Genomic DNA, 23490 nt, shown 5'->3' on the forward strand with positions numbered 1-23490 from the left:
GTTCCCCTCCATGCCTGGCTAAATTGAACCACTTTTGTTCTCAACTATTGAATAGGCCATCATCTTAAAATATGATTGTTTACCTGACAAAAGTAATAATTTAATATTTTGTTTGTGCTACAGCAGTTTGTGCTTTGGGGGAGAAAAGGATTCCTTTCTGGATTAAAATGAGTCATAGGGTTAAAAAAACAGTCTTGAAATGTGTAATTAAGATTAATGATCATATTTTTCTCATATTAAGCATATTACTTTACCGAGTCATTAAATATATTCAAATGATATTGCTTTGGATTAAGAGGATTAATGCCTAACCTCACTTCTTTGTCTGCCCAGGACTGCAGCCCAGAGTTTATTGAATAGGGAAGGGATAAAGCATCTCACTAAGAACCCTCACTGCAAAGAGGGACTAAAGGTTGTAAACCGAAAATGAAAACTCTGCCTTGTTTTCTTTAAATTTCAGATAATCTAGACAGACATGAGCCTGTAAATGATGTGACTCTACCTAATCTACTGAAACTAGGACAGTATTGAAGGCAGTGTCTCTCTTTTTTTTTTTTTTAACTTGGCATGCTATTTATTTTTTTAAAGACACATGAAGAAGAAATCTCAATAACAATACTAGCTGCATCCACCTGCATTCCTTTCTTCTGGAAGAGATGGTCCTCGCTTCCCAGTTGGTCTTCTTCACCTACGCCTGGATCACATTGATATCAAATGCTTTTGCTGCTTCTCACACCAAGAAGACCTCCCACCGGTGCTCCACTTCAGTGAAACACACCCGGTAAGACTCCATAGTTTAGTCCATGCAAATATTTTCTGGTTTTTCTTATCAGCTGCTTCAGACCTATTGGAAATCCAGAAACATATCTTTAATGGAAATACATCTTTGTGGCAGTGTCTATCTCTGAAATAGCATTCACTCATCAAAATAAATCCCCCCCTGGTGGACATCAGAAAGAGAAAAATCCTGCATCTCTGCTGGAGTTTGTATGCTTATTTATAACCAATTTTTGGAGAATATCATTAAATGGTTCATGTAGGGATCCTCTTTCAGAAACCGTATTTCTTCCATGAGTAATACATTTATTATTAATAATGACATTTAATGTTTCTTCAGATTTTTTTTTAGTAGAAAATAGTCTAAGTGGCAACTTCTTTTAATGTCAAGTACTATCATATAGAATCATATATTGAGATAGTATCAAAAGGCATTAAGGCCATGGGTTGTCTTTGGAGAATAGTTTCCACACATTTAAAATACCCTCCAAAATATCAACACATCACCATTGTTATTTTGCCATAAATAACTAAGAGTTTTCTGGATATGTGGTGAGGAAGGTACTTATCTGTTCCGGTGACCAACCCATCACTCACTACTTGCTGGGACTTTGCAGATTTTAGCACTACAGTTCCAAGAATCCCTTCAGACTGGCACCTGAAAATATCGGTCACTCTATTACCCATACATGCTTTAAAACCAAGGAACGTCTTTGAAAAGGTCTTTATACAAAATTTTGAAAAAAAAAAAAAAAAAGACCCACAAGGAGAAAGTGAGGGAAGAAGAGGAGTAATATCCTCCAGTCAATTCTGGCAGTCAATGAAGTGACAAAGGTTTCGGTCAGATTGCCCTCACACCTTGAATATTTATAAAAATATTCACCAGAAGATTAAGAAAGAGAATACAGGATTGTAGTACTTGTCTTCTGAAATTTTAATGGACCAACATTGAAAGGGAAGATTGACTAGAGTCCTGACTTCCTGCTCTGCTCTTAAAAATCAAGGCCTTCCTCCCACATTTTCCTTCCATTCTCCCAGACTCCCGATTTGAAATGAGGTAAGGTCTTGTACAGTTTAACCACTTCAGAGCCTTCTCCGGGGCAATTAGGAAAGAAAATATTTGGGAAATATAGTATTCTACCACCAAACTATGCGGGTTTTTTTCCAGATTACTTATACAACTCATGTAGTATATTTTATCTAATTTTAAAATAAATGAAGACTGCTTAAATATCATGCGCCATTTAAATTGTGGGGGATTTGTCCAATCTGCAGAGTAAATGTTTAGACGAGAAGAAAGATTGTTATAGAAGCTAATCCACTGTCGTGGCCCACTGTCAATGGCAGAAACTAAGGAGGTATTGAAGACAGTGTCTCTGCAGAAAAATCTGCCCACTGTCCTTTTTAGGTGTCTTTTAAGGACAGTAAGGGAACATAAATTCTCTGTGGCATGGTGGAAATTTTTCTCTTCTGTTAAGTGCCTTGTTTTAGATCCCATTAAAAGGAAGAGAAAATTTTACAGACCTATGCAAGCCAGATTTCCTCCAGATGAAACCCCCCGCCACCAGGTTTCTGCTACAAGAGGTCTAACATGTTTGTTTTCGCTTCTTTATATCCTGAATGAAATGCCCCTGTGAGCCACAAACTAGAATACAATTCATTAAAATTTATATCTGCTTCTTTTGTTCTTCAAAGAAAAATCCTGTAGGGCACTGGGGACTTAGTAAACCAGAAGTAGCCACTTAGAATGAAACCAGGCACTTTCCCTGAGTGAATAATACAGCCAGCCAATTTCTGAGCTGTCACTCAGGATCTCTTGTGCAGATTCTAAAGCATTTGACAAAAAATACATGAATTACTATACAGGGTAGTTTCTAGAGAAAAAAGCCCAAGATTTATTATGTGAGGGTTTTTCCCCAACATCCAACCTGATTACCAACAAATAAGAAATGAATGAATTAATAATCTACCCCTTCATAATGCAAAAGAACTAACAGAGTGAACATGAAAAGAAGTCATGGTCTTCCTTTGAAAATTATGTAGTGCATTTTTATCCCTCACTTTGAATTTATACACATCATCTTGAACCTACTCTTTCATGCAATCTAGCCCTTAAGTGCTTTGTTATTAACTATTTTCATTCAGAATGTAACCTTATTTGTTATATGAACATTCACTTTTCTTAATTTAAAGATTTCTTTTAAAATCTTTGCTTCAAAAATGTCTTTTATTTCTTAAAAACAAAGCAGGGAAGAACGTGAACAAAGAAAGTTTTGGCAAATGAAAATGTCCCTCTTTTGCCTGAGGAGAAAATCTGGCTCCCTAGTAATGCAGAAAGGAGGAGATATATAGACTCACTGAATACGTAGTCTTTCTTTCAACAATCTTATTGAGTGACATTCACATGAAGTGCTGCGTTGGGGGTTGAGGATACCATGGGAATGACACACTGACCCTGGCCTTAAGAATAATCAGCAGAGCACTAGAATCTGTGCCACCAAGCTTGATAAATTTTCATAAAATTTGTATGCTGTTAAAAAAATTATTAAAAATTAAGTTGTATAAATTTATAATTAAATAAGTTATTTATAATTCAAAGGCAATAAATATTTAACTCACCACTTCCTAATTACTTTACTAAATTTTGCTATCATCTAAGGTCTTGAGATTATTTAGGCTTAGTATATCTCTATGGTAGAATTACTTCAATATGCCATACCATATCATCTTATGCCATACTGTATTAGTCTATAATATGCTAGTCCATAGTATTCCATGCCATATTGTTATCTATGTACTATAATAGGGACAATCTCTGTCTTAAAGTTCAGTAACTTGTGGAAGTATTCTACTTCATGAAAATAAAACAAAATTCACTTGACATAAATAAACACTAAAAATTAAGGCTTTTTTAAACCTGGAGAGCCATTTGTTAAACAACTATCAACATCTCCCTAAACTCACTGTAAAAGTCAGTAAGGACCTAGAGATTGCAAATTCAAGTGCAACTGCAAGCAAGTAAGACTGAAGAGAGAAGCAGAAACTCTAATTGCAGGATATATGCTCTTCTGAGGTGTGTCTCATCAGGTTCAGGCTTCTCTTTTTATAAGAGAATTTGAGCACAGTGTTACCAGATATTCTGATTTTTTCAAAGGAAACAGGAGTCTAGGTTTTCATATGAGATTTTCCAATTTAATATATCATAGGAGATATCCAAAATATGTCTGCAGACTAGCTCTTAATCTGGTCCAATTTTCTCATTTTGCAAATAAGGAAGCTGAGGCATCACCACTGAACTTGTGAGCTGACAGAGACCCAAGGGAGATATAGGAACTGCTGTGTTTCAACTGGAACATTTTCCCTGGTTGGCCCTTTCACAGAAACGTTCATCTGCATAGGTTTTTCCTTTATATAAGATGGGCTATTGACTAAAGTCAAGTAAGCATTCCCAGAGTTCAGGTGTTCAGAGCCCTTACATAAGGCCACAAGAGTCACTCTATTTAATGTGTCATGTCCTCTCTAAGGCACCTCACGAGCATCAGGGACCTGGAAATAAACATTGGATCCATAATTATGAAGATTTTCTTAATCAAACATTGAACCAACTGATTTTCCCACTACTTTTACTTTATTCCTTGGATTTGCATCTATCACTGTAATAAACTTTTTTGTTATATTTTGTATTTTTCTAAAGAAAACTAATGTCTATAAAATTATTTTAAAGTTTGCCTATATGCTTGGAACAATAAACTGCACTTCAGTGTGCACTGGTTCATATCAAAGTGAGAAAAAATAACCATGTTAACAATAGGACATGCTTCTAGAATGACAAGAAGAGTGATAAGGTAAGCAATCCTAGAGACAAGGTCCAGCTTGGTCTAGATCATTTATAAATCACTTCACAAATAGCACTATAACAATAATGGGTTTTTGCATGGAAAAGTACCAAAATAATCTCCATTATGCTTCTCTTTTCTAAATTGACTTTCAATCCTAATTCATATACCTGGTTAAAGTTACAGCATAGAAAGTATTTTATATTTTCTTAAATTAAGCATTTTCCTCATTGCTTCATAGATACTCTAATATTTTTCATCACTTCATATTACTTATTGGAATTAAAGAATGAGAATTAACTCCTTCAATATTGAGCATTTATTTTCAGCTTTGCACTGCTATAAGTAACAGCAATAAATATTTGCACTCATGTATTTATTTCCTCTACTAATAAAAATTATAATTTTTATGGATTGAATTACTGAGTCAAAACATATAAAATATCTTTATGGCTCCTGAGATTAAATTCTAAAATAGTTTTCCAATAATTATTCTCCTACTTGTAAGGTTTAAATACTCCCATTTCATCATATCCTTATCAGTATAGGGAACTATACTAACATTATTTTTTGTCTTCTATGCATTTAATAGGTATAAAATAGTAGTTGTAGTTTTAATTGGTATCCCACTGTTAACTCTTTCAATTAAACTTTTAAATATACTTGTTAATTACAACCTCCCTTGGGTAAATAGTCTATTCACGTGAGGCCTAGTTGTTTTTAAGTTCTGATTCTAGTGGACTAATCAAATATACAGGTCTCCAAACTCTTGGGAAAACAGTTCTGTAAAGCATCCAACAAAGTGTGACTCAATTAATATGAGATTTTTTTCCTTTCCTTAATGAGAGTCTAAATCAACAGAATGAGTTAGGTGTTTTTGTTTTCTGTCAACCAATTCCAGTACTTTAAAAATCTTTCCCTAGTATGTCTTCTTCAAAGACCTTCTTAGTTCCCCTGAGACTTAAGACTAAGTCCTAAGTCAGAGGAAAACCTCAACTATTACCAAGATGTACACCTCTGTCTCTCTAACAATGTTCACAGCACTTTGTGGGCTAAGGCAAAGTTTAAGAATGCTGATGTACCCGTCTTCCATCAATTGAGATTTCTTTGTTTGATCCCATCAGGACTTCTGGAAGAGCCTTTCCTCAGACAGAAGTTATTCAATAGCTTTCTCTCAGTAACTATGAAAACTGAAGTCATTTCTTCTAGAATGGGGAAGAGACCAGAAGGTACACAGAATGGTTTAAAATATTGCATACCTGGAATAAGACTAGAAAGTTCTGGGCTGAACCTGATGTTCTTCACATATAAGTAACAGCAATAAATATTTGCTGTTCAGTAAACGTATTTGCTTCTTTTCTCTTTTGTTTCTGTCTTTATTTCATTAACTTTTTAATGTATTTTGATAAGCCAGAGGCCTTTAAACAAACAAGCATCTATATTCCTGAGGTTTATCTCTATGGGGACATGCAAAGTCTTTTAAACAGTTTAACTTTCTTTTGACCTTTTTGCTAAAACTCCACCTGAAAACTCAGCTGTCTTTAGTGATTACTCTGTCCAACTTGAAAAAGTTAAAGTATATCTTTCTCTCTTCCTAGATCCTACTCTGTGCATTGCCCCAGTGTGTAATAACTTCCTGGGTACAAAGAGACATTCCCCCCACCCAAAAAGTAAAGGGATGACTGTATGATGCATCCTTTCCAAACTAGATGATTTACTATTTTTTTGCTTTCAACAAAACTAGAGAGAAAGAACCTAATTAATTTGTTAGTTAAACCCCATTAAAAATGACTGTTGATATATAATACAATGTGACTTTGAAAAACATGTCAGAAGAAATTTAAATAATTGTTACGTTGCTAAGACAACATTTAAAATATTAAATTCCACATAATTACATATATCTGAACAAATGTTTTCAACATTTCATCTATTAAAAATAAAAAATAGAAACAAAATTTTTGATAAACTCAGTTTCATTCTAGCAATAAGTAACATCCATTTACTTATACATAAAATAATTAGGAAAAATATACCATCATTTCATAAACAAATGTACTTCCACTAAAATTTCATTCTTAATTTTAATAAGAATTGATATTTACTTCAGCCATGCTTTACTTCATTTGTAATGGTTATAGAAAACAAAACAAAACAAAAAGTTAATTTCAATCTACACACAGTTTTCTTGAGAAGACACATTATGGTGTGGTTAAAATTCTATGGAGAAGCTGGGTACAATGACACATACCTATAATCCCCGAAGATAGAAGGCAGAGGCAGAAGGATCTCAAGTTTAAAGCCATCCTCGTCAATTTAGGGAGGCTCTAAGCAACTTAGTGAGACCCTGTCTCAAAAAGGGGGAATAGGGGCTGAGGGTGTTACTCAGTGATAAAGTGCCCTGGGTTTCATAAAGCCCCCTGGGTTCAATCTCTGGTACATACATACATACATACATACATACATAAATTTCTATGGGGGAAATAAGATGGAAAGTCAAGTTTGAAGAAAAGAAAGAGTAATCACTAAACATAGAAACACTATAAAATTTCTAATATTTTAAAGAAGAGTTTGCTTATATATTTTTAAATAGTTCAAATTCATTGGCTACATTTAAATGATGAATATAAGTTTTCTCTTAGTCATAAATATTTAAGTAATTTTAAAACTTATGATGGAAAAACTGAAGAGGTCTATTTATGTATATGTGAAGAAGCAGGTAATCTCCAAAATTCCTTTAGAGGGTAAGTATACAAGCACCAAATTCCTTTTTGGGAAATAGATGAGATTTTAAAAATGGTAAAAATAGATAAATATGGAACGTCCCATCCTGTAACAGAAGAGCCCTTAGGTCAAAAATAGATGCATGTGTTTTCAAGTATTGCCAAGAGAGCATTTCACAACAGTCTCTGTGTTCAGTGTTCTTGAAATTCTTAATTAAAATTTATCCTTTTCAATCTCATGGAGAGATAAGTTTTATAAAGGATACATCAGTGACATGTCATTTAATAGTATTATTAAAATATTATTAGCAAAGGAGTAATTTTCTTAAGTTTACAAAGTTAGATTTCCATTTTTCTTAAAATAATAGCAAATAACTAGCTTTTATTAAATGTCTACTATTTTCTAGGGCAGTGGCTCTCCTGAGAAATTGTTATAATGCAAATTCTCATATTCAAAAGCTATTGAATCAGAAACTCTGGGCATCAGGCCCAGGAAACCAGATGTTTTGGATGCATGCCAAAGAAGATAATATTTACAAAACATCTGCCATGACGCCTTAAACATAGTAGGCATTTAATAAAACCAGCTGCTATTACTTTTTTAATAAATAGTTCATTTTAGCTCCCTAGAAGATTTTTTCTAGTTTAGCTTCTTGAAAGAAATAGTTCTATGTGTTCCATTATTCATAAGATAAAATGTCTTAACATATTTAGAGTCAAACTTAATGCCTTCTACCAACATCAGATTTTTTTCCTCCCAGTTTCTTTATTCCTATCATTAGAAAAAGTATGTCTGTAGACCTCAGAGATTTCCAGAAATTGCCCCGTTGAAAGACCACACTGGATGATCTCAGGAGACCACATGCCCAGACACATCTCTTCAACTGCTCACAAACTGAAATTCTCCCCCATCAAAGTAATTTTACTGAGTTAGAAAATTGTCTCCAGCTGGGCATAGTGGCCCAGGCCTGGAATTCCAGCCTCTCAGGAAGCTGAGGCAGGAGGATTCTAAGTTTGAGGCCAGCCTCAACAACTTAGCAAGACCTTGTCTGTAAATAAAAATAAAAAGGGCTGGGGGTATAGCTCAGTGGTTGAACACCGTGGTTTCAATTACAGGCACGAAAAAAAATTTTTTAAATCCCCAGTACCCCCAAAAATAAATAAATAAATAAATTGCCTCCAGCAGTCTAGAGTTACAATTGACCTCGATTGCTTAAAGAAGATATTTGTTTATCCAGATGGATATTGGGAATTCAGAGTAACTAGATTCACCCAGAAGTCCCATGAGAGTCTTGCCTTACTGTGGCTGCAGACCACCAGGATATTTTTCTAGAAGGGGAATCTGAGGAGGGTCTCCTGCACAAGAAGACTGCAGCTCACAGAGGAGCTGGGCTCTCCGAGACACTGCCTCCACACTCACAGTGTCACTGGGAAGCAGGTATCTCAGGGAAAAAGTGAGTCTGAGAATCCAGCAATGTGCCCAAGTTCACAGACCCAGGGAGACAGGACTTTGTTCCCACATCAGGACACTTACAGAGAGGCCATCGTCACCTTGCCTTTGCCCTAGAGAACTATGGTTAAAAATACACTTTACATCCTTCACAGTTTGGCTGGCGTGGGTCCAGGCATTGCCATCCCTGTGTCCTAGAACCTCTGCAAGTCATTCTGCCAGGATTTCAGCCTGCTCCCAAATTTTCTTTTTATTTTGTCTTTGTAAAACATTTTTCTCATCAGTTTACAATTTTGCAATGCTTTTATTTTTTTCACTGTTTTAATACAGAGACTGTTCAACTTCGGTAATCCCAAAAATTATGTAGTGACTTGGTTGTTTCCATGAAAGCTGATTTAGTTGTTCTGGGATGGGGGTCCATGAATATGTGAATGTGAATTTTGACCACCTTCACCCAAGTAACTGAGATATCCCAAGACTATCAACCATATTGTGAGAAATGTTGCCTATTTGGACATTAAATCTATACTCACTATATCATTTCGAGTGCTCCAAAATTTGGTTTATCATACCTGCTCCATCCTTACATAATAAAGAGTAAATATTGGCATTTGCATAATATGAACTGAGGAAATGAGATTTTATGTGATTATTTCAGAACAGACTATGTTGAGCACAGATGGATAACATAAACAAAAATATCCAGAAGTTACCCAGACACTGTGGTACACCATTATGATCCCAGTGACTTGGGAGGTAGAGGCAAGAGCATCTCAAGTTCCAGGCCAGCCTCAGAAACTTAGTGAGAGCCTCTGCAACTTAGCAAGACCCTGTCTCAAGAGAAAAAAACATAAAAAGGACTAGGGGATGTAGCTCAGCAGTAAAGCACCCCTGAGTTCAAGCTCTAGTACCCCCACCAAATTCAAAAGCGCCTATATCTCAAAAGTATTCTTTTTTTTTTTCTTGGGGTGGGACAGCAAACAAGAAGCTAGAATGAGGAAGGATGACAGTACCAAAGTGAGGCCCCTGAAATATAAGCAACTCCTCCACATAGAGGACCATGATTTTGCAATAAGACCTGGATTTGGAGGTGAGTATTATCTTTATAAAACTCATGTTAAAACTCATTGTACTGCTAAAATGGAGTTAAAAAATAGAAGCAATTAAGACCAAACATAAGGCCATCAGTTAAAAAAAAAACTTACAATGACTTCTTTTGAAGGAGAACAATTAGAAACGTATCCATTTTCACTTGAATGAAATCGACACAGGTCATTAAAATGGGTTGGAAATCATAGTCTAGAACTTACTGTGTAATTTATTATCATTAATAACATTAATGATAGTAATAATGAGAATTACTAATCAAACATTTATTACTTTTCTCAAAATGATAGGATTATAAAAATATTTCAAAGTTACCATAAATGGTATATTTGTTGTTCGGTTTCAGTTTTGGGGGGTGGGGTGAGAAGGGTACTGGGGATTGAAACCAGGAGCTTTACCACTGAGCTATACACCTAGCCCTTTTTCTTTATTTCTTTATTTTTATTTTGAGACAGGTTCTCACTAAGTTGCTTAAGGCCTTGCTGAGATGATGAGGCTGGCCTTGAACTTGCAATGCCCCTGTCTCAGTCGCCCAAGTGGCTGAGATTACAGTCACAAGCCACCATGCCTGGCTCAATTTCAGTTCTCTAGATGTGTCATAAGCAGGACCTAATGGGGTAACTCAATCCCCATATGTGCTTTCTACTGTGCACACCATTGTAAATAAAATTTGTTTAGTAAACAGTGAATAAATACATCTTGCCTACACACCAACTTACTTCTTTATGCACAATGTATAAATTCAATAACATGATGTTCATTACGAAATCTTGTTCATGAGCTAGAATGCCTGACTTTCATGGAAGAACTATAGTATATCAAATGCCATGGCTCCCTGTGAACCAATTTTTGCTGAACTATTGTTGCTGTTTGTCACTTTTAATGATTAAAATTGATAACCAAGAAAAAATAGGTAGTATGTTAAGCATCTCTATCTCTATCTCTATCTCTATCTCTTCCCCCTCCCTTCCTCCCTCCTTCCCTTATCCATCTCCCTCTCCCTCTCTTTCTCTCCTTCACTGTTTTTTAAATATATCATCTTTACCAAATTCCAAAGATATTTGAATTTTCCACTGTTCTCAATGCACTGTTTCTCATCCCATCAAATTTTCCCAAAGTTTGTATACTATGCCCGATAACCACCATTCAGGTGTTCTCTTCCTTGGTCTATATTTGTAAAATATTTCTTCTATCATCACCTCTTAGAGGCCAGAAATCCAGTTAAACTTGCCGGCTACTGGTCTCATTAGCCACTAGAGGGCGCCAGTGGAACGGGAATGGTTGCAACTGTCTCAGGCGCCACAGCTGGAAGCTCGACAAGGTGGAAACGCCAATTCCAAAAGCTGCCCTAATTCCTAACAGGTTAAGTTCCTCAGTCAAATTACTTTCTATTCTAGAGGAAAGAGTTTCTGAAGGGATTACTTTAGGCCGCTGAAAGTCAGAGTCAGTGACAGAATCACTGTCCTTGAATGTGAACCTTGAAATAAGCAAGCCACAAACACCTGTCTCTCAAACTGGTACAAGGACCAGCTGTAGAATCACCCGGGAGTTCTCGTAAGTGCAGAAGCTCAGGCCCCAATTCAGGACTCCTGAATCAAAACTTGCATTGTAACAGGATCCCCTGGTGATTCACGTATGCTTGACAGTTTGAGACCTGCTGCTAGAGATTATTAAATGCCTACCACCACTTTTAACTCAAAACATATGCCTTTACTCTCCATCCCCTGTATCATCCCCAGCCCACAGAACAACATAAAATTAACCCTAAATTTCCTCTTTGTTTGATCTGTTAAGATGTTTTTAAGTGATAATGTATTTTTGAAATATTCTTTTCCTAAGGCTACTTTGCAAGGTTATTAAAAATGCAATTGAAATCTGCTACTTAGGGACAGGTGGCAAATCATCTGACAATTAAGAAATTTTTCTGACAATCATAGACTGGGGCTAAATGATGCTCAAATGGCTTATGTATTCAGTCAGTTCAGGCATAAAAAAATCCATAATTTTGGTCAGAAACGTCAGTCTAGAAGCTCTGTGAAATATAGTTCTTAACCTTCTCTTGCCTCTGTTCATCTTAACAGCTCCTTATATCAATGACCATTTCCATGTTCCCACATGATTTCCTTCCATGGGGAAATCAGACTGCAGGATATAAAAGATGAGCTTTAATTTCTCTTCTCTTTCTTTATACTTGTCCATAACATGAACACATGAACATACTTCTTCCCTCTTGATCTAAATGTAACTTCAGCACTTCCCTTGCCTTAATGTGTTTTCCTAATTAGCTTTAACATTAAAGCCAGCTGCTGCTGCAGTGTTTTTTTACTTTTATAAAGCATTAGAAGATTAATTGACTCATTATGTGGAAACAGGAGGATATAAATTTAGGGGAGCTTTTTGTTTAACTTGGGTTATAAATTGCAGCTCATTTTCTTTATTTATGTTTTCCCTACCCAGTACATCTCCCATAACTAAGGGTTTCTGTTTTAGTCTTATAGATGACGATTTCTTTGTTTCCTCAAAGTGAAATCAATGCAGTCTCTAGATATTGGCTACTGAGTTGAAACAAAAGCAAACATTAAAAGCTGCTTGTACGGTCTCTGCTTGTCACATAAGAGGACTGAGAGTCAGAAGGACTTGGTAATATCCCTGTCATTAACCAGCTTTGGTTTCAGGCAGGGTTGTAGGTGGCCTCTTAGTATAAGGTCCCTCATATGCCAAGTGGAGCTAAAAATGTTGCTATAATAACATGAGATAATACGTGACATAATGTATTTTAAATGAACCATGCAAATGAGATGTATTTAACCTGCGTTATTCCAGCCTGCATAAAAAGAAACAGATTGATTTTATAGCTTTATGTATATAAAAAGGTTTATAAATGTGTGTGTACCTAGTTAGTGATCCCAGGCAAGCAACATCAGAATCAGAAAACTTGATATTTTTAATTTTTATTATATTTTACATATAGGCTTAATAAAACTGCTTATAAAATTATCATTATTAATGCTGTTACATTTATCACTGATCTAAGAGTGAAAAGTTGTTTAAGCCATTTGGATGGAGATGCTAAGGAATTGACATGCATTTCTTTATGGAGTCTCACAACAATAGGTATATAAGGTATATATTTTTTTCCCTATTTTACAGGTTAGTAAACTGATATATGCGGTATTAAGGGAATCACAGAAGTTTTGTTTAGCTTAGGCTCATTTGGCTACAAACCTCATTTTAATATATCTTTTACTGCCACTTTCTCTCTTTACTCAGCTGCATACCTGTAAAAGGAAGGATCTTGGGAATTTTTTTTTTAATTTTTTATTGTTGGCTGTTCAAAACATTACATAGTTCTTGATATAGCATATTTCACAATTTGATTCAAGCGGGTTATGAGCTCCCATTTTTACCCCATATACAGATTGCAGAATCACATCAGTTACACATCCATTGATTTACATATTGCCATACTAGTGTCTGTTGTATTCTCCTGCCTTTCCTATCCTCTACTATCCCCCCTCCCCTCCCCTCCCCTCCCCTCCCCTCCCCTCCCCTCTTCTCTCTCTGCTCCCTCTACTGACATTCGTTTGTCCCCCTTATATTATTTTTCCCCTTCCCCTCACTTCCTCTTGTATGTACTTTTGTATAACTCTGAGGGTCTCCTTCCATTTCCATGCATTTTCCCTTCTCTCTCCCTTTCCCTCCCACCTCTCATCCCTGTTTAATGTTAATCTTCTTCTCATGCTCTTCAACCCTACTCTGTTCATAGTTACTCTCCTTATATCAAAGAAGACATTTGGCATTTGTTTTTTAGGGATTGGCTAGCTTCACTTAGCATAATCTGCTCTAATGCCATCCATTTCCCTGTAAATTCTATGATTTTGTCATTTTTTAATGCAGAGTAATACTCCATTCTCTATAAATGCCACATTTTTTTATCCATTCATCCATTGAAGGGCATCTAGGTTGGTTCCACAGTCTAGCTATTGTGAATTGTGCTGCTATGAACATCGATGTAGCAGTGTCCCTGTAGCATGCTCTTTTTAGGTCTTTAGGGAATAGACCGAGAAGGGGGATAGCTGGGTCAAATGGTGGCTCCATTCCCAGCTTTCCAAGAAATCTCCATACTACTTTCCAAATTGGCTGCACCAATTTGCAGTCCCACCAGCAATGTACAAGTGTACCCTTTTCCCCACATCCTCGCCAGCACTTGTTGTTGTTTGACTTCATAATGGCTGCCAATCTAACTGGAGTGAGATGGTATCTTAGGGTGGTTTTGATTTGCATTTCTCTGACTGCTAGAGATGGTGAGCATTTTTTCATGTACTTGTTGATTGATTGTATGTCCTCCTCTGAGAAGTGTCTGTTCAGGTCCTTGGCCCATTTGTTGATTGGGTTGTTTGTTCTCTTATTGTCTAATTTTTTGAGTTCTTTGTATACTCTGGATATTAGGGCTCTACCTGAAGTGTGAGGAGTAAAGATTTGTTCCCAGGATGTAGGCTCCCTATTTACCTCTCTTATTGTTTCTTTTGCTGAGAAAAAACTTTTTAGTTTGAGTAAGTCCCATTTGTTGATTCTAGTTATTAACTTTTGTGCTATGGGTGTCCTATTGAGGAATTTGGAGCCCGACCCCACCGTATGTAGATCATAGCCAACTTTTTCTTCTATCAGACGGCGTGTCTCTGATTTGATATCAAGCTCCTTGATCCATTTTGAATTCACTTTTGTGCATGGCGAGAGAAAGGGATTCAGTTTCATTTTGTTGCATATGGATTTCCAGTTTTCCCAGCACCATTTGTTGAAGATGCTATCCTTCCTCCATTGCATGCTTTTAGCCCCTTTATCAAATATAAGGTAGTTGTAGTTTTGTGGATTGGTTTCTGTGTCCTCTATTCTGTACCATTGGTCCACCCGCCTGTTTTGGTACCAGTACCATGCTGTTTTTGTTACTATTGCTCTGTAGTATAGTTTGAAGTCTGGTATCGCTATACCGCCTGATTCACACTTCCTGCTTAGCATTGTTTTTGCTATTCTGGGTCTTTTGTTTTTCCATATGAATTTCATGATTGCTTTCTCTATTTATACAAGAAATGCCATTGGGATTTTGATTGGCATTGCATTAAACCTATAGAGAACTTTTGGTAATATCGCCATTTTGATGATGTTAGTTCTGCCTATCCATGAACAGGGTATATTTTTCCATCTTCTAAGATCTTCTTCTATTTCTCTCTTTAGGGTTCTGTAGTTTTCATTGTATAAGTCTTTCACCTCTTTTGTTAGGTTGATTCCCAAGTATTTTATTTTTTTTGAAGATATTGTGAATGGAGTGGTTGTCCTCATTTCCATTTCAGAGGATTTGTCGCTGATATACAGGAATGCCTTTGATTTATGCGTGTTGATTTTATATCCTGCCACTTTGCTGAATTCATTTATTAGCTCTAATAGTTTCTTTGTAGACCCTTTTGGGTCTGCTAGGTATAGAATCATGTCATCTGCAAATAGTGATAATTTAAGTTCTTCTTTTCCTATTTTGATGCCTTTAATTTCTTTCGTCTGTCTAATTGCTCTGGCCAGTGTTTCGAGAACTATGTTGAACAGAAGTGGTGAGAGAGGGCATCCCTGTCTTGTTCCAGATTTTAGAGGGAATGCCTTCAATTTTTCTCCATTCAGAATGATGCTAGCCTGAGGCTTAGCATAGATTGCTTTTGCAATATTGAGGTATGTTCCTGTTATCCCTAGTTTTTCTAGAATTTTGAACATAAAGGGATGCTGTACTTTGTCAAATGCTTTTTCCGCATCTATCGAGATGATCATATGATTCTTATTTTTAAGTCTATTGATGTGGTGAATAACATTTATTGATTTCCGTATATTGAACCAGCCTTGCATCCCAGGGATGAATCCTACTTGATCATGGTGCACAATTTTTTTGATAAGTTTTTGTATCCGAGTGGCCAGAATTTTATTGAGGATTTTTGCATCTAGGTTCATTAGAGATATTGGTCTGTAGTTTTCTTTCTTTGAAGTGTCTTTGTCTGGTTTAGGTATCAGGGTGATGTTGGCCTCGTAGAATGAATTTGGAAGTTCTCCCTCTTTTTCTATTTCCCGAAGTAGCTTGAAAAGTATTGGTATTAGTTCCTCTTTAAAGGTTTTGTAAAACTCTGCTGTATACCCATCCGGTCCTGGGCTTTTCTTAGTTGGTAGTCTTTTGATGGTTTCTTCTATTTCCTCAATTGATATTGGTCTGTTTAGGTTGTCTATATCCTCCTGACTCAATCTGGGCAGATCATATGACTTAAGAAATTTATCTATGCCTTCACTATCTTCTAATTTATTGGAGTATAAGGATTCAAAATAATTTTTGATTATCTTCTGTATTTCTGAAGTGTCTGTTGTGATATTGCCTCTTTCATCCCGTATGTTAGTAATTTGAGTTCTCTCTCTTCTTCTCTTCGCTAGCATGGCTAAGGGTCTGTCGATTTTGTTTATTTTTTCAAAGAACCAACTTTTAGTTTTGTCAATTTTTTCAATTGTTTCTTTTGTTTCGATTTCATTAATTTCAGCTCTGATTTTCATTATTTCTTGCCTTCTACTTCTTTTGCTGTTGTTTTGCTCTTCTTTTTCTAGGATTTTGAGATGAAGTATGAGATCATTTATTTGTTGGTTTTTTCTTTTTTTAAGGATTGAACTCCAAGCAATGAATTTTCCTCTTAGAACTGCTTTCAATGTGTCCCATAGATTCCGATATGTTGTGTCTGTGTTTTCATTAATCTCTAAGAATTTTTTAATTTCTTCCTTGATGTCTTCTATAACCCATTGATCATTCAGTAACCTATTGTTCATTCTCCAAGTGATGTATTCTTTTCCCTTCCTTCTTTTATCATTGATTTTCAGTTCCATTCCATTATGATCAGATAGGATGCATGGTATTATCTCTACTCCTTTATATTGTCTAAGAGTTGCCCTGTGACATAATATATGATCTATTTTTGAGAAGGATCCATGTGCTGTTGAGAAAAAAGTGTAACTGCTTGATGTTGGGTGGTATATTCTATATATGTCAATTAAGTCTAGGTTATTAATTGTGTTATTGAGTTCTATAGTTTCCTTATTCAACTTTTGTTTGGAAGATCTGTCCAGTGGTGATAGAGGTGTGTTGAAGTCTCCCATGATTATTGTATGGTGGTCTATTAGACTCTTGAACTTGAGAAGAGTTTGTTTGATGAACATAGCTGCACCATTGTTTGGGGCATATATATTTATGATTGTTATGTCTTGTTGGTGTATGGTTCCCTTGAGCAGTATGTAGTGTCCCTCTTTATCCCTTTTGATTAACTTTGGCTTCAAATCTATTTTATTTGATATGAGTATGGATACTCCTGCTTGTTTCCGAAGTCCATATGAGTGATATGATTTTTCCCAACCTTTCACCTTCAGCCTATGTATGTCTTTTCCTATCAAATGCGTCTCCTGTAGGCAGCAGATTGTTGGGTCTTGTTTTGTGATCCATTCTACTAGCCTGTGTCTCTTGATTGGTGAGTTTAAGCCATTAACATTTAGGGTTATTATTGAGATATGGGTTGTTCTTCCAGCCATATTTGTTTATTTATGTTACTAAACATGGTTTGTTTTCCTCTTTGATTTTTTCCCCCCTTTAGTGTCCTACCTCCCATTGTTGGTTTTCATTGTTATTTTCCATTTCCTCTTCCTGTAATGTTTTGCCAAGGATGTTTTGAAGAGATGGTTTTCTAGCTGCAAATTCTTTTAACTTTTGTTTATCGTGGAAGGTTTTAATTTCATCTTCCATCCTGAAGCTTAATTTCGCTGGAAACACAATTCTTGGTTGGAACCCATTTTCTTTCAGTGTTTGAAATATGTTATTCCAGGATCTTCTAGCTTTCAGAGTCTGTGTTGAAAGATAGCTGTTATCCTGATTGGCTTACCCCTAAATGTGATCTGCTTCCTTTCTCTTGTAGCTTTTAAAATTCTCTCCTTATTCTGTATGTTGGGCATCTTCATTATAATGTGTCTAGGTGTGGGTCTCTTATGATTTTGCACATTCGGCGTCCTGTAGGCTTCTAGGATTTGGGGTTCTGTCTCATTCTTCAAGTCTGGGAAGTTTTCTCGTATTATTTCATTGAATAGATTGCTCATTCCTTTGGTTTGAAACTCTGTCCCTTCCTGTATCCCAATGACTCTTAAATTTGGTCTCTTGATGTTATCCCATATTTCTTGGATGTTCTGCTCATGGTTTCTTAACAGTCTTGCTGAGCTGTCTATGTTCTTTTCAAGTTGAAATACTTTATCTTCATTGTCTGATGTTCTGTCTTCTAAGTGTTCTACTCTGCTGGTAGTATTCTCAATTGAGTTTTTAAGTTGGCTTATTGCTTCCTGCATTTCTAGGATTTCTGTTTGTTTGTTTTTTATAACCTCTATTTCCCTGTATAGTTGATCTTTTGCTTCTTGGATTTGTTTATGTAATTCATTGTTGAAGTGATCTTTCATTGTCTGATTTTGCTGTCTGATGTCTTCCTTGAGACTCCAGATCATCTGAAGCATGTATATCCTGAATTCTTTATCTGACATTCCATCTGCTGCAGCTATTACCTCTTCTAACGTTGAGTTGACCTGCAATGCTTGTGGTCCTTTCTTTCCTTGTCTCTTCATACTGTTCGCGTTCCTTTCTACTTGGTGAAACTGTTGTGCTATTGAATTTTCCCCCTATATATTTATATTGGTCTTGTATAGTTGCAAAGTCTCCCTCGAAGGCGCGGGCGGCGGCTCTGTCCGTCTGCGGGCCGCTAGGCTTGTTCTGTCGGTGGTCACAGTTCTGTCTACTTTGCAGGCGCAGGCAGCGGCACTGCCCCTCTGCAGGCCTCTGGGGCTGTACTGCCAGTGGGTCACAGGTCCGCCTACCTTGCAGGCGCGGGGGGGGGGGGCGGCTCTACCCTTCCTCAGGCCCCTGGGCCTGTTCTGTCTCTCGGTTGCAGGTCTGGCCTGTTCTGATGGTGGTCACAGTTCCCTCTACCTTGCTGGTGCAGGGGGAGGGGGCGGCTCTGCCTCTCAGCAGGCCGCTGCTCCTCTTCTGCCGGTGGGTCGCAGGCCCGCCTAACTTGCAGGAGTGATTGGAAGCTCTGCCACTCCGCGGGCCACTGGGCCTTTTCTGTCAGTGGTCACAGTTCCGCCTACCTGACAGGCATGGGGGGTGGGGGGCGGCTCTGCCCCTCAGCAGGCCGCTGGGCCTGTTCTGTGGGTGGTCACAGTTCCCTCTACCTTGCCGGCGCAGGGGGAGGGGGCGGCTCTGCCTCTCAGCAGGCCGCTGCTCCTCTTCTGCCGGTGGGTCGCAGGCCCGCCTACCTTGCAGGAGTGATTGGAAGCTCTGTCCCGCCGCGGGCCACTGGGCCTTTTCTGTCGGTGGTCACAGTTCCCCTACCTGGCAGGCGCGGGGGGTGTGGGGCGGCTCTGCCCCTCAGCAGGCCACTGGGCCTGCTCTGTGCATGGTCACAGTTCCCTCTACTTTGCCGGCACAGGGGGAGGGGGCGGCTCAGCCTGTCAGCAGGCCGTTGCTCCTCTTCTGCCGGTGGGTCGCAGGCCCGCCTATCTTGCAGGAGTGATTGGAAGCTCTGTCCCGCCGCGGGCCACTGGGCCTTTTCTGTCGGTGGTCACCGTTCCACCTACCTGGGAGGCGCGGGGGGTGGGGGGCGGCTCTGCCCCTCAGCAGGCCGCTGGGCCTGCTCTGTGCGTGGTCACAGTTCCCTCTACCTTGCCTGTGCAGGGGGAGGGGGCGGCTCTGCCTCTCAGCAGGCCGCTGCTCCTCTTCTGCCGGTGGGTCGCAGGCCTGCCTACCTTGCAGGAGTGATTGGAAGCTCTGTCCCGCCGCGGGCCACTGGGCCATTTCTGTCCGTGGTCACAGTTCCACCTACCTGGCAGGCGCGGGGGGTGGGGGGCGGCTCTGCCCCTCGGCAGGCCGCTGGGCCTGCTCTGTGCGTGGTCACAGTTCCCTCTACCTTGCCGGTGCAGGGGGAGGGGGCGGCTCTGGATCTTGGGAATGTTATGTGGAACCAAAGTTCTGTGTTTCTGCCTCTAGCCTTCATATCCCCCGACCCTCCATTTGGTCCTCAGGGAGCCAGAGCATAGATCTTAGACCAAGAAGTGAGTTGTCACTGGACATGGAGCTCTTGGGAGACAGAAATGAGGGCAGGCAGTTCTGAGGACATGCATTTGCCTCAGAATTCTTCCCCAGAAGAACAGTATAAATCTGGAGGGAGGAAAGAATAAACTATTTAGGAACTCATCTCTAATGGAGAAGCCATGCCTTAGCTCCACTGTCAAACCAGCCTTCCAGCAACCCCAAAGACCCAGTGCTTCACCCACACAGGCTTGTCTGTGTCCTTGAAGGCAGCTCAAACATTGTTCCCCGGTTTGCATAAATAGTCATCAGCAGTGCTTTCATCATCTTTCTTGTGGCTGTGACCAAAGCATCTGACAAGAAAAACTTAGAGGATGAAAAGATTATTTGGAGCTCATGATTTCAGAGGTCTCAGATCATAGAGGGCCAACTCCTTACTCTGGGCCAGAGGTTCGGCAACTCATACTGGGGGAGGGGCTCGGTAAAGGAAAGCTACTCAGCTCATGGCAGGGTGGAGAAGCACAGAGAGAGGCTGCAGATGAGATTCTACAGTGAGCATTACTCCTCAGGTTTTATAGGTGAGGAAACCAAGCTTTGAGATGTCACTTACTATATATCACATAACAATAGTGGAGCTAGGTTCAAATTCAAGTCTATGTGGCTCCAGTGCTGGATCTTTATCTAGGACATGCTGCCACCTATCTAAGACCTTTCCAAATATTTCATTCCCTTGGAGTATTAGAATTAGTGAGAAGATTTACTTACCATGAAATACCATGCAGAGCCAGAGGCAAGATATTTTTATGAATTTTTATTCTGATACTCTACTAATTTGATAAAAAAGGTAAAAAAAAAAAAGCCACCAAATCTGAATCCTATAAAGGAATAATATTCAGCTGTTTCCAAGTTAATACTCAATCCAAACTGACAAGTAAACAACATTATTTAGAGTTACCATTAGAATTATAAGAAATGATTGATTCAATATAGCAGGAAGAAGTTGGCGGTTAAGATGCAAGTAAGGTATTCCTGAAGGTAGAGGCAAGAAGAGATTTGAGTGGCAGAGAAGTGCCTGGCATGCTGAAACCCTTCTAAGTGAGGAATGATAGTGGTTTTATGGATATATAAAACAAAAAAGTAAATATAGTGTTCATATAGTGAAGGTAACATCAGTCAATTACTAGGGGAGTCACAGAAGAGTGACATAAACTAGCAAGACAGCTTGTTTTACACAGTGGTATGTATTTAAAAGGCCATTGAATTTATGCATTCATACGTCACATGTAGCACTTCCAAGTATTATTTAGCCTAGTAAGAAAGTTTCTTAGGCCTGATTTCTATTTTTTTTATTATTTATATATGAGAGCAAACTGCATTACAATTCTTATTACACATATAGAGCACAATTTTTCATATCTCTGGTTGTATACAAAGTATATTCACACCAATTTGTGTCTTCATACATGTACTTTGGATAATAATGATCATCACATTCGGCCATCATTTATAACCCCATGCCCCCTCCCTTCCCCTCCAACCCCTCTGCCTGATTTCTCCAAATCCCAGAACCTTGACTAAAACAGCTAGCTGGGATTTCTCTATGCAGGATTTGTATTTTTTTATCAATTATTTAAAGTGTTTTTTAGCTCAAGACTAAATAGATAATAAGGTTGACAGTAGGTCATTACGAAAACAAAGCATATGAAAATTATATGTTTGAGTATAAAAATTGTGTTAACATATATATGCATCAAATTTCATACTTAAACCTAAATGATAAAGCTATTAGCATCAATGTTCCCTCACACAGAAAGTTAATTAATGCCATAGTATCACCCAGTCTGGACTGTGTTATCCTTCAGTCTTTCTGGGCCCATGAACCTGACGCTAGGTGATCCCACTGCAACCAAGTCTCAGCAGTTCCCTGTACATAACTGCTGCAGTTCTGACTTTTGGTATAGTTTCTTCAAATGCATTCCAAGGATGTCTTCTTCTCCCCAGGTGCAGCCTTTTGTTGCTGATGATCTACGAAGGGATCGTTGTGTCTGAACCCATGGTGTCCATGCATAGCTTAGCACTGCCATCTGTGTGCTTCTAGTCTGCCAACCACTATACAAGTAAAAGAGGCTGGGTTTTTCAGAAGGAGATAAAACACTTCAACACTGCCCAGAGTCAGTTACTCTATGATACTCCCTGGTTGTAAGATATGACCATGACCTTATAAAATGCATAATTTTTCATATGTTTTCAAAACATCAACCTTTCCACTACTAGCTAAAAATAAATAAATAAATAAATAAAACTGGGGACATCAGTTCTATACTACAAAAGAAAAATATTAAGAGGTCCCCAAGCAAATCACAAAGGATTATTGGAATAACATTTGTTTACACTTGTGCTTTTATTGTTATAATCCAATGTATAGCAACTCATTCAATAGAAAATGGGAAAAATTTTTGTTTCAAGAAACTCAAAAAATAATTCATTTGCAACATATAAACAATGCACCCTCTCTGTTTTGAAGGTTTCCAAAATGATTGGCATGCATTTCTCAACATTTTACCCCTTGTTTTTTCTGTAGGGTCCCCAGTGCCAGTAGGTATAGATGTCCAGGTTGAAAGCATTGACAGCATTTCAGAGGTTAACATGGTAAGTTTCTGAAAGTATGAGATCAATAGTAGCAAAATCATTGGTGTTTTAATAAATCATTTGAGTTATACATATCATTAATCTTTCCTACCCTGCTCAATACTAATAGGGTTGTAGTTATTTTGTCTGCTTCTACTCAGTTCTTTCTGCCTTTGATTACAATTCCCATTCCTTTCCTACTCTTCTTTTTCCTTCTAGTAGATTTTCAGCAGTGGGGCACTACAGAACATCATGATGTATTTAGTTATATAATGTGAACTAGGAGCAATATATTAGAAGGATAACCACGATGGATGTGCACTATGTCATCATAAAGATGTGAGTTTACCCTTAGAAAGACTACTGAACCAAGACTACTTCATAGGCTGCTTCCAGAAGTTTCAACTGATATTAATTTTGCTTATCTGTAAACAACAAAAGATTTTTTGACTCAGAAAACTAAAAATTAAGAAAAGTGCTTCTATTTCCTTATTTTTCCTAGAAATACAAAAGAGATTATCACTATTTTATTTTGGAATGAAACAACCATATTATTTTCATTGAATACTCTCTACCCACCTCTGTCTTGAAACAGATCACTTGCTAATCTCAGCTACCTTCCCTGTAGCCTCTCTCTGTCTGCTACACCACTTTGCAGGCTTACTTTTTAAATTTTTGCCTCCCTTACTCCTGGTTTTCTCATTTTAGCCATTTTTAATGTTTTAATATCCTCTACCGTAATTTTTCCATTTTATTTTCCCTATTCCCAACTTAGAATTACCTTCTTTGCTACGTAATGACAAGAGTCATTTTTTTGTTTATATAGTTTTCAGAGTTTTACTC

The 23490-nt window shown here is 37.9% G+C and overlaps 1 protein-coding gene across 1 annotated transcript in view; it reads left to right on the forward strand.

Annotated features, from left to right (window-relative positions):
* Positions 1-656: 656 nt before the first annotated feature.
* The window catches only part of Gabrr3 (gamma-aminobutyric acid type A receptor subunit rho3), a 49878-nt gene continuing 27044 nt past the window's right edge, over positions 657-23490 (forward strand). Inside the window, exons 1-3 of the mRNA XM_046455396.1 lie at positions 657-781; positions 9764-9876; positions 22601-22668. Of these exons, the coding sequence (XP_046311352.1) occupies positions 657-781; positions 9764-9876; positions 22601-22668 (306 nt within the window). The remainder of the gene's footprint in view (positions 782-9763; positions 9877-22600; positions 22669-23490) is intronic.

Source organism: Marmota monax, unplaced genomic scaffold (genome assembly GCF_021218885.2).
Source record: "Marmota monax isolate L192 unplaced genomic scaffold, Marmota_monax_Labrador192_F-V1.1 WCK01_AAM20220418_F8-fsc00053, whole genome shotgun sequence".
NCBI lineage: Eukaryota > Metazoa > Chordata > Mammalia > Rodentia > Sciuridae > Marmota > Marmota monax.